The following is a 17798-nucleotide window of genomic DNA, read 5'->3' as shown; positions in this document are numbered from 1 at the left end:
TGCGGCGCTGACCGATCATAAACATCGCTCAGATATTGTTTGTCATTTACACCCGACCGTGGTCAATCGTGGCATGCAATTCGTTAATCGTGATTGAGCGAGCTAAGTTATTGTTAGTTGCACCCGTGTTGTCAACGACGTCGAGTGCACGATTCGGCGCAGGGCAAGGTCGTTAACAGTTTAATTGTACGAGGTGTTTGCCTGCTCCGCATCTCGGACATGGCGCGCTAATTCCGCGCGCTCACACTGAATCACTAATGAGAGAGGCAGCACGACACCCATCAGTATTCCGGCAGCACCGGCCGCGCCGTACGCTAGCAAATCGCTAAAAATACAAGATGGACAAGGGCGCTTCACGGCCGTATGACCTTACCTGAACCACATAAAATTACAATATCGCTTAAATAGTCATTTCCTGAAGGAGCTGTCAAAATAATGGTACATTTGTATGTAAAAAAGGTATATATTTTACTCAGTACACAACAGCTACGCACAATTGATTCGTGTTCATATTTACGTTCAAGTATAAAACTATTCAATAGTCAACTTCTGTAACACAAACAGACTCAACTGTTGTAAAGTAAATGTTCAGCAGATTTGCTACTTCATCTATTATCCGCAGTTAATTAATAATTACGTAATTATTCTATAAACATCTGTTTATAAAATTGCAACAAATAATAAAATTTACAAATTGTCATAAGAATGCGAGCTAAATAATTTATCGTCCAACATTTCGTAGGCACCTTATAATTATAAATAGGAAGACATTTATTTTGTAATATCTTACACTAGATACATACAATAAAGATTATAACTTAAACCTTAAGGTATTCTATACATAGAAGCAGTAACCTAGTGGTTAAGAAATACAAACATCATTTTTTTAATAGGTATAATTATGGTAACCGAAATGAATTTCTAAGATTGGCACTAAAATAATTCTTTCTCTTTCTTAAAATGACTAGAGAAGCATGACTCAATAAAGTTACGTAATAAGTAAGCTAGGTAAAGAAATGGGTTCACCTAGTTTCCTCAACAACATAATAAATTCTTCGGGAAATATCCCACGATGCAAGAATAGAAATTTTCATGACGTTATTGACCGGTTGACCACAAATTGACTTTTTATTGAATCGGTTCCTTCCGCCTTGTCTACTCTCTTGACACGTTACATATCTCTAGACTCTTACTCGTACTGTAAAAATAAACAAATAAATACTGTCCCGCTGCTTAGTACCTACGGGTCTCCTACCTAGAATAAAAGAGAGTTTTGGGTTTTGAGTCGACCACGTTGGCCAAGTACAGGCTTTTAACGGGTCACAAGTGCATTTCCAAATACACGTAAGTAATTGAAATGTTTTCTAGCGTTGATCAGGAAATTGTTTCATTATATTGTTGTTCTACACATCAGCTACAGGAATTCTGATATCTTTTTAACTTCTATTTATGTCTTGAAAATGGATTGATAGAGTACTGGTTTCTATATTTATACTTGACAATCGAACCTTCTTTAATTACATAAACAAATTATAGATGCTTTTAATTCAGATCGTCTCACTGATAAACGAACAAAGCAATCGTCGCATTATTAATTAGATCATTAACTACATTGTATCGTTGTAATTCAAACTTTTTTGATGTCGTGACCCCCTACCAAAGCTCAAACTACACTTCTTTAATAACATACCCTTAACTTAAATATTTTTTTTATTTTTAAATATTATTGGACAACTCACACACGGTCATTTGATTCCAAACTAAGCAGAGCTTGTACTATGGTAACCAAATAACTGATAAACATACTTATATACTTCTAAATATATACTTATATAGATAAATTGACATCCAGGCTCAGAACAAATAGTCGTGCTCATCACACAAAGATTTGTCCCGGGTAGGATTCGAACCCACCACACGCGGCGCTACGGTTGTTGCGGCGAGGTGACCGCTTAAACCACTGCGCCAAACTTCCCTATATAGTTTGTTACCTGAAGCATCCAAGACACCATCAAAGCCATCCGCGTTTGTTGAAACTGCGCACAACTTTATCTTTAACTTATTTTCAATTCATACCATCATAAAAAAGCGCAATGCTTAATTTGCTGAAAATTCATATTATGCAGCAACATACAAGTTAACTGGATTCATATTAGATTCCTAGTATATCGGAAACTAGCCATTATGAAAATGCTAAAGTTTAATAAGCTATTGTTGAAAATTGTGTATTGTTAAGGGGGTCTCGAAGTAAGGTTGAGAGCCGCTGATTCAGTGACAAGCGACGTTTCTGAAGGCGGGTATGTCGACGAAGCCTCGCTGGAAGACGTCGAGGTCTCGGTTGGTGCGCAGGCGCTCGGCCAGCGCCTTCTCGTGCGCCAGCGGGTGCCAGGCGCCGAGCGTGCAGGCGGCGTCGTCGCGCGCCGCGTGGTAGTGGCACCGCCGCGACGCGCGCGCCGACGGCACGTACTCGAACACGCGCACACGTGTGCAGCGGTGCAGGGAGAACCATATCCCTACAACAACATCAGTCAGGGTTTTTTTTATTCTTTATCTGTATTGTGTATCGAGATTTGCATTATATCAAAAGAATGAAGGAATGAAACCTTCTAGCGAGTAGGTAATATACATTACATTACATACATACATGTATAAATAGTGTACATTTTTATTTTCCACATATTTTATGATCGAATCCACCTTTGCGGGTATTTAATTGGTCTGCGGACGATGATTTTTTTTATAACACTATCCGATTGTCTACAGTCTAGTCTGGAGCGTTTAACATTTAAAAATAACTTGATGTAAATAGTTCTTGTAAAGCATGCTACAGAAATAATTGTCCTTAGTCTATGGAAGGTAGAAAATTGTCCCACAGCAATGGTTGTAATTAGATATTGTTAAAGAAATGCGAACTGACCTATAAACCCTGACGATGGAGGGTTTCTTCGAAGCCGATAAGGAGACGTGTCCTGCAGCACTGACCATAATGACCACAGCACTTGAGGGTTTAATAAGTGGACATCTGCGCCCTTACTCTGTTCAAGTAATCTGAAATATTAAGACGAGAAGAAAAAATCAGGTATATACATAGATATTCTTATTGGTGAGCAATAAAAACATAAAGATAGAATCAGAACAGACTCCAGTCTTGTGAGCAACAGTCGTATTAACTACCTTTGTGATTCACGATTGAAGCCCTGATTGATTTATATTCAATTAAAAATGAAGCTAACAGCTTCATTTTTAATTGAATGAGTGTTAATTAAGCTAAACGTATTTTTTTTAAATTCGCTGTACCAATATCATTTAATTAGAACTGTAAAATCTATAGATTCTGCTTGTAATAATAGGATTATCATAACTTACTTCTTGTAAACCGGAAAAAGATTGTAGTCAGGATGTTGATACCATTCTTCAAGAGTCGAGGAGTAGTTCGCAGGATCCCAAACAAGAATTGACACTCCACGGAACAAGGGGTTCTCTAAAAACCTGAACATCGGTTTTGTTACTACCTGAAAACAAGCCAAGAAGACAGAATAAATACAATTTCTTTATTAAGGTAAATTAATTTAATGACCTATGGTCTGATATGTCCTTATATTAATAACTTAGTGATAAAATAGACATTTACGAATGTGGCTAAATATGACATGGAAGAAGGATATATTATGTTACTTAATTTCCTGACCATCACTACACAACTGAATATGCAGAAGACGGAAACTTATTTTTAGGATTCCCATTATTTTATTATCATTCTCAATCATTCATATAATAAAGTGTTGGGATTTCTGCGTAATAATTTAAGAAAATAAATATTGTACCCATTCGATCGTTAAGACTTCCTTATTTATGCGTATCATTGTAAAGATGAATGTCAAAAGCTCACCTGTGAATTAAGCACTCGGAAGGTAGTTTTGGAGCCAACATCTTCTGTAAAATTTTCAGTCGGCGCGTTGTTGAATCTCAGTACCATGTCGTGGGAGTCTACCGGCAAACATAAATTTAATTTACAATATGCCTTCACTCAAAGTTGTATCCTTTATATTCCATTTAATATATCCAATTAGTTACAATTATTATTATAGTAGTGGTAGCCAGACTTAGTGACACCGATAACAAGTAAAAAAAATGAATGGAAGTAAATTTTGATTTATGAGTTTGAATTAAAATGTTTCTCGATTATTTTGCTGTAGATCATCATCATAATAATATGTACCTATCATACAAAAACTTTTATCAATACGTTAATAACCCAATGTAGTAAAAGTAGTTAATCTTATATTGTTAGATAAATTATATTACGAGAACAATTATTTACAGAACTTGAATCATCGTGAATTATATCACTATAGCAACATGCTATACAAGATTTAATTATAACAACGTGACTAAACTAAATCCACAAATGGTATTTAGTAATTCTAAAACTATTCATCAATTACACATGTTAAATATGGGTATTTTGTGGTCAGTGTGTGTCTTCCTACTGCTCAAAGTACAACCACCGCAAATTGAACTAAAAAAGGTTTTTAACGAATCGTGAGTAACATAGCATTGTCATAATTGTTATAACTCGTACAAGGCCCTATTCTTCAAACAATTGATATAAATTTATAAAATTCCGTTATCAGACCTTGAATACGGTTTCCGCTCCATTTCAGGAATTTTGAAACGTTTTATAATAGACAAGAGAGAGAAATCTTAATCTTTGAACGTATTTACCGAGCGCTGTTCCATAATACTAAGTAACAGTATTGCAATAATCGATCACCCGCAAAAAATACGTGGTTGGAGAAAACTTTTCTTTAGGCTGTGACTGTAAGACACGCCCACAACCACGATACTATAGTAATAGATAGTTACACAAAATTAAGCAATTCTTCACGCGAACAATGCTCCGAGGTGTTAGGCTATATTTGAGGTCGTGTAAATATCTACATAAGTTAATAATCAAGACTAAAACTAAATCGTATTCAAAATAGATTGCAAAACTGAAGTAATAAAGCAATCATTGAGAAATCCAATAAAAACTCTACGATTATTCTGCAACTGCGATAAAGATCTAAATAGCTCATATTTTAGCCCGTCTTTATGATAATTGCATGTCATAAATTATATAATTAAGTAATCCAGGGAAAAGGACATATAATCTTCGGCACGATTCCTCCATACATGTAAGAAAGCGGAACAATGGAAATAAACAACATGATTAGTGGTAAAGGACTTGATAATTACAGCTATTCTTCGCTGTGTTATTAAGTCAAACGGTCACTTTTTTATATTGTGCATTTACTGAGTTATAGGCGTCAGCAGAACGAGTGACTTGTGTTAGAGCACGTAGCCTACATCTGTTAGTACCTAAGTACCTACTCTATTTGTCACTATTCCTATACCAAAACAATCATTCGTGTTTATTTTTAACCTACAGTGTCCAATTACTGACTAAGAGGTTGTCATTATTCCCGATAATCATCCAGGAAAACATACAGGTCATCGCACTCGGTTTTTTATTTACTTTAAAGATTAACTTTAGGCTGGATCGGTATTGTCAACTTGTTCTATCATTTTTTTTATTTGACCAACTTAAGTAATAACTTTAGTACCCACATGTGGATACTAAAGTTACGATCTTTACCAACATTTTTAACAAACTTATTTCAAAAAATAAATATACATTTCTTTGATAATTCAGTACGAAAAGTTTGTGGTTTTCAAGTAAATGATTAAAATTATTCGATGCGGTTAGATATTGTTGTGGTCAAGTTGTGTGGGAAGCCGGATAACAGGTGTTAACATAACAACAAAATGTCTCATGACCGAGTCATCAGATTACTATCGAAAACCCACTCAATTTGAATATTGCAATTGAAAGAAAGTTACACAAAGGTTTACACACCAGTACGGATATCGGCAATAAACCGACTTATGTTAACCATAACTTGTTTATAGGTACCTAAGTCCTAACCTATTTTATTTCTGAATTGCTTTTGAAATTTAAATCGGCATAATCAAATATGATATGTACAAGGAAATTAAAGGACCCTTAAACATAATGTGAAAAAAAAACAATCTTCAGTATTTCAGTATTAGGTAGATATCTCAATAAGTAATACATCTATACTAATATTATAAAGGTGAAGAGTTTGTTTGTTTGTTTGTTTGTTTGTTTGTTTGAACGCGCTAATCTCAGGAACTACTGGTCCGATTTGAAAAATTCTTTCAGTGTTAGATAGCTCATTTATCGAGAAAGGTTATAGGCTATATATCATCGCGCTACGACCAATAGGAGCAGAGTAGCAACGAGAAGTGTTACAAAAACCGGGAAAATTATTCTCTCTTATGTTACGCAAGCGAAGTTGCGCGTGTCAGCTATATAATATATGGCTCAAACTGGTCAAGTTCAAACATTTTCCTCAACAACTGATAAACAAAAGCGGTCAAAAATTCATGCATCGGTCGCACAAACATGTTTGTGCATTTATGATTAGAGATTGGCATGTAAATGTAAATCAGAAGGGCTAGTCACGCGCTCACCGCTTTGAACCAAAAGAAAACGCCCTGGCGATACGATTTAATGGAAAATAAAACTGTTCAATAATGTATGTGGTGCAAAGACACTCTATTGTTTAAGACAACTTACTACGAAGTCAGAGCAGTAATTCTGTGCTTAGAACTCTTTGGTAATTTTTTAACCTGATCCGATCATAGACAAAAAAAAATGATTTGGTCTTCAAGTTTTTATTGTTTTCCAAGATCATAGCAAAATGTTTTTAAACAACATTTTCCTACTCACTTATTTTCTTCTTAAAGACAGGAATTGAAACTTTAAAATACGAAGGAATTTAAAGGTATGAATAAAATGTATCAAAGCAAAGGCTTATTTCTACGGAATGTTCATAATTCAAAAGCAAAACACAGTCTACCGTTACTGGCAATAATCTACAAATACAAATATTGCAGAGAGCTTCTCGCCGGTTTGTTGTCGTATTGTAGTGGTATGTTAGAAGCGCACAATGGTGGCCAGTATGAATTATGCACGCCCTTAACACGCGGGTTGATGACACGAAGGCTCGCACTGGCGGCCGCGCGCCGAACAATACCGCACGTAAACTGCACACCTTTTCTTTCAATTACTAAATAAACACATATTATAGTACTATACACAATGTTACAAAGCTTACGGTATCTCAAATACGTTTTTGTCTTTTAGTTGTCTTTGAGTTTAAGGAAGTGTTTTCTTTTAGAATTATTGCATTGTAGTAGAGCTAACTCTACCTCATTTATTTAAAAATAACGGAAATTGATTTTTCTTTTTTTATATAAAAAAATAGACTGATATTTTATCATAAATGTTTGCTTGATTTTTCTAGAGGCGTGTGTCTAAAATATTTAATGGAATCAACTGTCTCTCCTTATGCTGTTGTCCAAGTTATTGAACAATCGCTTGCGTTGATATCAAAATAACCAGTTTTGTAAAGATTAAGTAGTATTATGACCTCCATAAATAGAAAAGGTTTATGTTAGAGATTCAGTTTATGTCAGTACCATAATGAACGAGTTCGGCTTCTTGCCAATATACGATACTGAATTGTTGTAGAGTTGTAGCAGAAATTGGGCGCACATAGAAACGAAACTACTAAAACCTCTGTGGTTAAGAATCAAAATTCATGAATCACTGACAGCTGTTGATAAGTTTCTTTGAAATGCGATTCATCTATGTTGCTACCGCGGTTGCTACTACTATCTTAAGCGCGCCAGCACTTCCGACTTGCTATTTTTTAAATACATAATGTGTGTTTTACAACCTTATTCTTCTCTCATAAAACCTCATGAGAGCCTATGATACTAAGTATTCTTACGCCTCGCTTTACGCTTCTCGTAAGTATTTGAAATTACCTAAAATATATGAGAACTTTCCAAGAAGATATTCTCTAAAAAATGTCGATATCAATGTGGGTTGTGGTTGGTAAAATTACGTGTACATGCGAGTACATACATACATACAGTTATAATGTTTAAATTAATATAATACCTTTATTCTCCAAACTGTACGCATATTTGCGGTTACAGGTAGTGATCACCTACGTGCAATAATTATCTGCTATCCGCCGGCTACGAAATTAATTACTGTAATGGGCATGGTAATGGAAAATGAATGGCTTGTGTGTCAAAAGTAAAATTATTTATACACATAATTTAAAAATTACCGTGAAAATTCCAAAGCGTTTTATAGCGAATCCAATCAGAAACTATGTGGCACACTGAAAGATCCTATTCCGGATCATAAATAAATCGTTATTGTTGATAGTTTTAATCTTAAAGGTACTTTTGAGGGTATAGACAATATTGTAGTTTTTATAAACAATAAGTTAGCGATGTCCTTAAACGTGCCGGCTCAGTCGGAAGCATGTGTCATTGTCTGTTCCACGTCTGGGCTATAAAGATATCAGCACTTTTTCCAGAAAGGACAAAGACATGCTCTGTGGTTACACAGTGACTAACACCAATGCAATAAAATAATAATATTATTATTCGTTACAAACATGAATCATCAAATACCTACCTGATACTTCAACTTTGACATTTTGCTTTCCGCTAATGAATCGAAAAAATTGTGAATGAATTCATGAATGACAAAGTAGTGGTAATAGTGACAAATATATACCTAAACGTTATTTTCTTCTATTTTGTATTTTACGTATAAAACTATTGGTTACAGCTTTATTATACAAAATGTAAACAATCAATTTAAATATTATCTATTAGTATGGAAAAATAAGGTGGGTTTTCCGGCACAAACGCGTTGGTATTGCAGGAGAGCATCGCAGGCGCCGGCGCCAGTGCTCTAGCCTAGCGTCAAGTTAACTAGGTACTATACAATCTGCATATCAAACTGCGCGTTTCTCTGTAAAACAATGATAGCATCCAACATGAATAAATCAAACTGTGATAAAAGATTGCATAACAGATACGATGTTGTAGTGTGCGTTTGAAGCGCTGCTCTAGGGTTCGTGAATGAACCAAAAGTAGGTATCCATTAAGCTCAGGGATAGGTACAGTGTATTACTATGTATAAACACAATAATGTGCTTTTATAGGTAATAGCTAAAACATTAGTACCTGTGTATATACGCATATCCCCCTAGTCTTGTGTCAATATTAGATTTTCCCAGAATACCTTATTCTAAGTTCAATGTTTTCAATTCAGCGCTTAAGAAAATATTATTTTAGTTTTCTAAGAACATAATGAATAGGGCTGACTAAAACAATGTGCGGAGTTCGGGTCAATGTACTTATAGTTTAACCTTTAACCATAATTTAATCTTAGTAGACAACAATGACGAGATGACAGCTCGCCCCAAACAAATACAGATAGATTTTCTAAGAACAAGAGATTTTTACCTGACCCGACCTCCGGAGCTTGCCTATGTATTTTGCTACGTTCTGGCTACACGTACAATACAATAAGTGAGGCATCTTTATACATACACACATAAACCATTATCGTTAATTGAACAGTAGGTATAATTTTTAATATAATTTAAATAATAAGTGGACACCTGCATCGTTAAATTATCATATACATTGCAAATGCTAACATGTGTCTATACTTACCGTAATAATGTAGTCATTTAATTTGTCTCAGTGAGTAATCAGTGAAGTCCCGTGCACAACAATAATTCGTGTAATTCGCATACGATTTGGGCCGTTCGTCGAAGAGGGCAGCCTACGCATGTCAATGCGTTCGACAAAGCAAAGATCCGATGCGATAAGTGGCACAATACACGGTCGATCACCTGCACGCCGTGACTATAAGCGCAGAACATAATAATATCTACAAGCGTCGCATATCATGAACACTAGATACGATTCTATCTCTGGCTATACAGAAAATCTATGGATTAGCTGCGTTGACTGCTAATATGCGGAACATGAACATCCCAACCTATTTCACATTATATCCAATACTACGTCAAAACTTAAGGACTTTTTTCTACGTAATATGAAGACAAACTAATGCTAATGTAATTATTATAGAGAGTATTCTTACATATGACTACATTAAAATTGTTTGAATATGGAGCAAACGTGTGGATCTTATGCAACATCATACATTATGGCAGCAGACTCTATCTTAAAACGCAAAACAATAACGACTTTTTAATGCCCACAAATCAACATAAAAACAAAAGTCATAAGAATCTTCAGTTTTTTTTATAGACACGTGTATAAAAAATATATAATTTATTTGCTACTTAAACATTTGTGTTATATGAAAGAACTAGCTGACCCGCGCAACTTCGCTTGCGTCACATAAGAGAATTGGTCAAAATTTTCCCCGTTTTTGTAACATTCTTTAATGGTATTCTGCTCCTATTAGTCGTAGCGTGATGATATATAGCCTATAGCCTTCCTCAATAAATGAGCTATTTAACAGTGAAATATTTTTTTAAATCGGACCCGTAGTTCCTGAGATTAGCGCGTTCAAACAAACAAACAAACAAACAATCAAACAAACAAACTCTTTACTCTTTACTTCTCAGCTTTATAATATTAGTATAGTATAGATATCGATGGGCTCATTACGGGTTGTTGCTCTATAGTTAAATGAGTAAAACAAATAAAGCTTAGTAGCAAAAATCGCATTTGGGCCATAACTGTAAACGGGCTAGCTTAAGTGGGTATTGGTGCGATTCACAAGAACACTCAGCGCGTGCCAACTCATATACGATATGAATCACTGCATGCACCGCATTAGAGCACATCACTCTTTACTTACATTATACGGTGCTAATTAGAGGTTTATGTAAACCTTTTAGTCCAAACACGTGGTAAATGAGCTTGTTATGAGCAATAAAGTAAATATATAACTTAATTCGACCTACTGTGTGAATATCCCCAGAACAGGTTACATTGATAACCTACCTACTTAGGTACTTAAGTTTTATGAACGTTTTGTTAATACTCTATAGAGTTGATAGAGTTTTCTGTTACATTCATGTTGTTTAAATAATTGTTGCTATTTAAATACAAAATACTTCATAATACATGATACCTCTGCCTATAACTTTAAGTATGACCGGCAGGATACATAAGTATAAAAAGATAACAAAAGTAAGTTAGTAAGTTAGTAAGATAGACCAGGTTTGACCACTGTATACCATACAGACTTAAAATTCTGTTCAACTCACCTATAAAATCTCCTAATCGTGATCCAAGCAAAGCTCCCGCGCTTGTTACAACAGCGCAGGTATTAAAATGACGGCCTTCTTGCAACGGAGCTCTAGGTATTTTGAAACCTAGTCTTCGGAATGGTTCATCGTCTACTGTCACTGTCTGTACCTTCACTCTCTTCAGGGCACACATCACCTCTTCTCTTGAACTGTCCCTCCGCTTACTGCTGTCATATTTGACATCGTATGTGTTGTGGGCGTCCAAACCGGACTTGAACACTTTACTCTCTCCCATCAGCACCCTATGAAATTCTTTCAACAGAATCTCCTTAAACTCCGCAGTCCGTTCTTCACAATCAGAGGATAACAGATCATCACAAATGTATTTATCAGTATCAAATTCTAGTAAAGGTGTGTGTATGTTAGGAAACCTGGGACTCCCGTAGCTTTTCCTCACTATGGTGTTGGACGGACTGTTATACGAACCAGAGGACTTATTGGACGATTGTAACACCACACCATTACTCCACAACACACCAACTGCGGACCTCCTGTTTTTGCGTAGAGAGTCAATTCTCATACTCAAATTATATGGAGATTTGGATTGATACTTTTCTGGCACGTATGCTTCCTGATAACGGAGAGCCGACGCGCTCCTCTGCGGGCGCGGGGTGTTGCTAAACAATCTTTGTTTCTCTATATACATCCAGTATTGTGACCAAATTAAATACAAATAACCGCACATGCCAAAAAAGAGGAGGTTAATAAATACCCAGACGGACATCGCTGCGGCTTTCATGTTTTCTGTTAACAACACACGTCTCAAGAACGAACCTACCGTTAACTACTTGTGAGCAAATGATTTAAGGAAATGACACACGATATCCTTGAATATAAAAATCACAACCGTAAAAATAGAACAGTGTTTCGGGTGAATCTGTATTCGGAGGGCGGAGTACGATCAGCTGATAACATCCGCAGTGCGCGTGCGCGAAACTGGCGGGAAAAGCCGCAGCGCCCTTTGTTTTGCATGTCTGCCAAAACGAAGGCCTCGTGTCGCTATGAATTTATCTTGGCGCATGAAGGAAAATTATAGATTTTTTTAGCTTCTTGCAAATGAAGCTATGAAAATATTTCTGTAGTTCTCTTATTTATTTACTGTTCAATATATTATCTTACATATTCAAATAAAAATTAAACTTTTTAGGTATTCAGGTTTTTATGGGATAAGATTACAAAAAATAAAAAAAAGATCGTAGGTAATGAAAATAGGTGGGTAATGTACTATTGAATTTTATGAAATTAAAATAATAAGTTGCGTATAGAAGACGCAACTTTTTAAATAGAAATGCAGGATGCGATAAGCATAAAACAAACACATTTATGAGAAGGGATTTATTGTTAAAATAGATTCTTTAGCTCCTGTAGTAAAATGAGTTAGTTCACAACCTGGGAACATTGTTTTATTACAACATTTTCTAAAAATAAACAATGAAATTATGCAAGAAAAATAAATAATTGTTAAACAATTAAAATAATATTGACGTGTTATAAATACAACGAGGTACAAACATTTATGACTATTCTTATTCTTAACTAATTGGTTCACTTGTGTACCTTGTACAAGATATGACAATCATTGTAAAGCCTTTAAGCTTTGTGCCCTGCTGAGCGCTTAACAATAACCTATTTATGACAAATTGAACGCAAACAGTTTAGTCTTATCTAATCACAAGCTGGTTATTTCATGATTAGGAATTAAAATAAAGCAAACGAAGCTGCAGGAATAAAGCAGGCAGTTTTATTTTAGTTTTAAAACTTAAACTTTTAAAGCTGGCCCGGGCAACTTCGCTTGCGTCACATAAGAGAGAATGGGTCATAATTTTCCCCGATTTGTAACATTTTTCGTTGCTACTCTACTCCTAATGGCCGTACCATAATGTTATATAGCCTAAAGCCTTCTTCAATAAATGGACTATTCAACACAAATATTTAAATATTTTTTCAATTTGAACCAGTAGTTTCTGAGATTAGCGCGTTCAAACAAAAAACAAACAAACAAACTATTCAGCTTTATAATATTAGTATAGATAGTTCAAGATATTCTTTTATGTAATCGAAAAATGGCGGATGGCGATACAGGGAATAGAAAAGCCAGACGATCTCATGACCTAACCAGTCCCCAATCCCTAATTAAAATGCGTTTATTCGTTTGTCATTTTTTTTTTTCATGGGCTTGTCAATTTTTATCTGTCCGACGTATTTTTTTTTAAATTTATATTTTGAATAAATACTCTACATCAGGTTAACGTACACATTTGTGCTCAACACTGTCATACCGATCATAATTTTATCACACTACATAATAATTACACAACTTAAATATGCCTGTTGAAAAACCACTTTAACTATTATAATGTAGGTTTTGTGTCCCTAAAAACTTATTGGAATAAATAAGCACGTATTTCAAATAAATCTTATGAACGCTTTTCAACCGTTCTTCGCACGTACACAATACGCTATAATTATTAAATAAATAATAATATAAATTTTAATAAACTAATTCTAGTCTTATTTATATTTAAGATAATTTGATTTATTGCTTTATACAACTGTATTTAATCATGTTTAGGAAATAGGCAACTCTATATTATATTTATAATAAGTACGCCGCACTTAGCATAACTATTACTATTTAATCAGTAATTTACTTACTTTCTAGGGGGTTTTATGAGACAAGAAAATGTTGAGATACATATATTATTAAAAACACGCGTCGGAACTTAGGTAACCGTTCATCTGTCACGTTAAAATAGTTTGATTAAAGTATTTATATTTTCCTCTGTGCGTCATTTTACAACAATCAGGTTTTTGGTATCTTAATTAGTGTGCTCATTATTTCGTCCTTAAACAATATTTCACATTACAATAACATTATAAGTTAGATGTTCTATATCATCACTATCTTCTTATTATGAAATAATAATAATAACTTCACTTAGATATTTATTATTTTGTACAATAATAATTGCAATTTTCATTAATTTCAGTGTCAGTCTACTATAAATACATTATTTAAATACTTTAAAATTCTAATTCACAATAACGACTAGACAAATAGGGATTCCATGTAATAAAAAAAGTAAAAAATAGGGTAATATCTAATGTTAATAGGAATAACATTTTGGCATTTTAATGAATATTGTGCGTTTGTATGGAGGAGCAGTGAGCTGCTATACTAACTAAACAATACTGTATGAATAAATAAGAGTAGCTCGACATTACTGCATCGAATTATTATGACTACTAAAAAAAGACCTATGGAAGCCGTGAGACATAGTATGGACAATAAAATATGCGCAAAATAAAAATTATCATCAGTATTTTGGGCAACTAAAATGTAGGTTTTCGGTATTCCAACTTTGCTACTAATATGGAAGACAGAAGCGGGAAGAAAAGTCAAAGTAAAATTTCGTTTCATATCTTTGTTGGTCACCGACATCAACGTATTAAATTTGAACGTCACGTTTTAAGAAAAAAAAAACAGCGGTAATTTCAGCGCTGGTTGTTCATCCACCGATTATACGGCGGCGGTTCAGGAGTGGCGTCCCGCCGCGTCATCACGGTGGAGTAGTGTAAAAGCGGTAACATCGCACCGCCCAGCACTAATGCGCCGAAAGCAGGTTTGTGTACCAACCTGTAAACAATAGACAAATTATTTTAATAATTTTAAAAAAATACAGCATCCACTTTCAATAAAAAAGGAAATTGCTTACAATCGAACTCAGTTAAGACCATTTATCAGTTTCGGAATAGTCTTAATATCTTAGTTATTAATTGCGTACATATGCAGCACTATGCATTAAATGTGTAAATCAACTTACCAAGGTATTGATATGATGAATAACGTGTACGAAAAAGACAGGACTAAATTGACCCAAAATCTCGTACATCGTCGCAAGTTACTTGATATCCATTGGCACTGGAGAACTGAAAAAACAAAATAAGAATGTGATTAGATTATGAGACTCTTACAAGGTTACTCTTACGAACTTTTACCCTGTCAGTGTTGCAGTAAATGCGAACAGAATAGTTATACACCCGAAATCTTAATAATTTACTAAACCATGGCTTTTTAAAATAAGTAATTATATTAATGATTCCATATTGAAAGCAATTTAAGACAGAGCAGTTTACAACATAGTATACACAACATAGACATAGTACTTACATAGTGTCACCCAATCGGGATGTAAAGTCATAGCTGACGCAAAAACTTGTACAAAGCCTAGCAGTCTATATTTCCATGTATGTAGATTGGCATCTCTTCTCTCTAAGTCATGCAGTTGCTTCAAACTGTACGAGCCTTTACGCAGCAAACATATTGGATCAGCTGTCGGAAATCTTGCGGCATTGTAAGATTGTAGTATACCACTTTCTACAACTCCCACTGCTGTGTACTGAAATTATAGTATACTGTTGTTAGTGTTTGGCATGAACGGTCGAATGACGGTCAACCTGATTTGCGTCGGAATTTGTGAATTACAAATGCGCACTTAGAAGTCACCTGCGCGTCATTGAGGTGATTTTGGTCGACCAAGATGGCTTCTCAAACCTAAGAGTTGTTGTTGCCCTGAGATTAGTTTGGATGCCAAAATCAATTAAACAATGGCCAATTTTGTGGCATAAAATATTGTCTGCCTATCTGATTCACAATAAACTTAAAACATAATTTGTTTTGAAATTTGTGTAAAAAGCATTAAAATGGTTAATAAAATAAAGATCGCACTTACAATGTCGTCCTCACGGCCAGCGTAAGAAAAATGAATGCGCATATCTCCTATTTCATGTTCTAGTGCACTCTCTCCATGGTAATAGAAGCCAGAGTGTAGTTTGATGTCACTGCGCTCAGGTCTTGAGTCAGACCAGATCTCGTAGTAGTCATTTACTTTTCTCTTAACATCTATACCTATAATGAAGAAAAAAATGTCTTAAGGTTAGAAGGAGTTTTCAGTGAAAATATGAAATAATAACCTCTACTTATATTAAAATTGTGCCAAAATGTCTGACATTTGCTTGATGACTAGTAGATACTGCTATAACCAAACATCCTCATCTGGAAGTTCCTTATGTGCTCCAAAATTTAATGTGTTCTAGAACAGGCCCTTACCCCATTTTTTCTTAAATTAATAGAGCATGTCCATGTGCCTATGGTGCACTCAAATTTGATTCAAATGATATTATCTTACCTAAGTACAACCAACCAACTTTGACATTTTCAGCAATATGTGTCTCACTGAACAGAGGCATAGAGGCTGGGTTCTGATGTCCCGGTCTGATGTAGAATAATGAAGAGTCCACCACATAGTCTCTCCAGTCTTTGTGGTACCAGTATGTCTTGTGAGTTTCCTCCGCTGGCTCACTTAGGAATGTTTCTTGCTCTCTGAAATATAGAAAAATTGTTAATAAAAAAGGTGTGTAATCAAGAGTATAAAAAGTCTTTCTATCACTGTACTGGAGAGTAGATAAAGCATTTGTATTGCTTTTAAGATCAGTTAGAAATACCTACTATAAACTACAGTAATGCTCAAAAGAACATAGGCAGTCTAAAAATATTTTGTCTGTTTATGGTTCTGGTTACTATCCCCACAATATTAAAAAAAATATAAATATATAATATCAAGATCAACTCACGTAGTTTCTTCAATCCACTGGTACATCTGAACTCTCTTTCTCAACTTAACTGCTTGAACTTGGATATTGTAATCTGGTTCAGAAATAGGCTCTAATATGCGTAATGGCCCTACAATATGGACGACGCGGCCTTCATAGCGAGCCGCCTCGTCTCCTGTGTGTACATCTATGCTTTCTGCAGCCGCCACCAACTCTTCTAACATTAGGTTACTTTGAATAGTTTGACTCTGAAACATTTATTAAAAAGGTTGTAAGTAACGGTCGAATATTATTTCTATAATTCGATTGCAGGCATTTAAGTGTTATTTACCTCAGCCCAAACGAGGAAATATGTGACACCCGAAAATAAAATCAGACTCAAAATAGTAGTCAACCAAGTCTGCTTAAAATGATTTCTAACCGCACTCCAATCCATCTGAAAAAACCGGTGTGTCATTAGAACAATAGGAATGATTATAAAATATTATAGGTGGTGTAATAATCTGAAAAAATAATAGGAAATACAAAATATAACCTTTCTACTCTTTATTTTTCCTTCCACACTGAATTTTTAAAGGCTATTTTAGTTTACCGTCATCACTTGTAAATTAATAATATTATGTATTTCCTTTTTACACTTTACACTCGATAGTAACCAGATTTCATCACAATATTACAATTTATTTTGAATACAATACAGTAACTTGACTAATGACATTATTCACCCATCCCCAAATTTTGACATATGATTGATTTTGACTCCCTGATAATACGTTTCAAGACTTATGTCTTGAAACGTATTATCAGGGAGTAGCATTATATATTATTTATACTGTATTCTTAAAAATTCTCGTGTAAAATAAAACATGCATCAGCAACTAATTACAAGATTTCATCAATAAGAAGAGAGATATCTTCATTTAATTTTATACAATCCTTTACATAGCT

General features: G+C 34.7%; 2 protein-coding genes across 2 annotated transcripts; both read right to left on the bottom strand.

Annotated features, from left to right (window-relative positions):
• Positions 1-477: 477 nt before the first annotated feature.
• On the bottom strand, positions 478-12129 carry SiaT (beta-galactoside-a-2,6-sialyltransferase). Its single transcript, XM_076122857.1, has 5 exons — positions 11196-12129; positions 3890-3987; positions 3367-3512; positions 2918-3048; positions 478-2513 (listed from the first exon to the last, which is right to left on the bottom strand). The coding sequence occupies exons 1-5, from the start codon at positions 11974-11976 to the stop codon at positions 2269-2271; spliced, it is 1401 nt and encodes a 466-aa protein (XP_075978972.1). The 5' UTR covers positions 11977-12129; the 3' UTR covers positions 478-2268.
• Positions 12130-14713: 2584 nt separating this feature from the next.
• On the bottom strand, positions 14714-17587 carry Tmem43 (Transmembrane protein 43). The gene is made up of 8 exons (XM_076129469.1): positions 17386-17587; positions 17182-17286; positions 16872-17098; positions 16427-16620; positions 15971-16146; positions 15409-15637; positions 15062-15167; positions 14714-14874 (listed from the first exon to the last, which is right to left on the bottom strand). The coding sequence occupies exons 2-8, from the start codon at positions 17284-17286 to the stop codon at positions 14733-14735; spliced, it is 1179 nt and encodes a 392-aa protein (XP_075985584.1). The 5' UTR covers positions 17386-17587; the 3' UTR covers positions 14714-14732.
• Between the last annotated feature and the right edge of the window lie 211 nt (positions 17588-17798).

This window comes from Anticarsia gemmatalis, chromosome 2, assembly GCF_050436995.1.
Source record: "Anticarsia gemmatalis isolate Benzon Research Colony breed Stoneville strain chromosome 2, ilAntGemm2 primary, whole genome shotgun sequence".
In the NCBI taxonomy this organism is placed as follows: domain Eukaryota; kingdom Metazoa; phylum Arthropoda; class Insecta; order Lepidoptera; family Erebidae; genus Anticarsia; species Anticarsia gemmatalis.
This window is presented reverse-complemented; position numbering and strand designations above follow the sequence as displayed.